The sequence below is a fragment of the Babylonia areolata genome, chromosome 29, assembly GCF_041734735.1.
Source record: "Babylonia areolata isolate BAREFJ2019XMU chromosome 29, ASM4173473v1, whole genome shotgun sequence".
Classification (NCBI taxonomy): domain Eukaryota; kingdom Metazoa; phylum Mollusca; class Gastropoda; order Neogastropoda; family Buccinidae; genus Babylonia; species Babylonia areolata.
The window spans coordinates 9,012,924-9,013,515 of NC_134904.1; the positions used below are offsets into that span (position 1 = coordinate 9,012,924).

Sequence of the window (592 nt, forward strand, 5' to 3'; positions counted from 1 at the left end):
GGTGAAGTCAAGGAGTTTTCAGGCAGATTTCAAGGTGAAGTCAAGGAGTTTTCATGCAGATTTCAAGGTGAAGTCAAGGAGGTTTGAAGCAGATTTCAAGGTGAAGTCAAGGAGCTTTCATGCCGATTTCAAGGTGAAGTCAAGGAGTTTTCATGCAGATTTCAAGGTGAAATCAAGGACTTTTCAAGTAGATTTCAAGGTGAAGTCAAGGGGGTTTCATGCAGACTTCAAGGTGAAGTCAAGGAGGTTTGTCAAGGAGGTTTGAAGCAGATTTCAAGGTGACGGCAAGGAGGTTTCATGCAGATTTCAAGGTGAAGTCACCTCTTGTAGATTTGAAGGTGAAGTCAAGGAGTTTTCAGGTAAATTTCAAGGTGAAGTCAAGGAGTTTTCAGGTAAATTTCAAGGTGAAGTCAAGGAGTTTTCTGGTAGATTTCAAGGTGAAGTCAAGGTTTTAAGCTGGCTCTAGATTTATGCAGGCGGTAGATGATTTCCATGATGGTGGCTGTCCATCCTGTCTGATGGCTGTAACACAGGGTGAGGATCACATTGCATCATCATGGTGTGTGTCATGGGGTTTATGTTACATTGTCAT

At 42.4% G+C, this 592-nt stretch overlaps 1 protein-coding gene across 1 annotated transcript in view; it reads right to left on the reverse strand.

Moving 5' to 3' along the window:
- Positions 1-336: 336 nt before the first annotated feature.
- The window catches only part of LOC143302356 (uncharacterized), a 51,033-nt gene continuing 50,777 nt past the window's right edge, over positions 337-592 (reverse strand). The window contains exon 20 of the mRNA XM_076616998.1: positions 337-522. Coding sequence (XP_076473113.1) covers positions 444-522 — 79 coding nt within the window. The 3' untranslated portion in view covers positions 337-443. The remainder of the gene's footprint in view (positions 523-592) is intronic.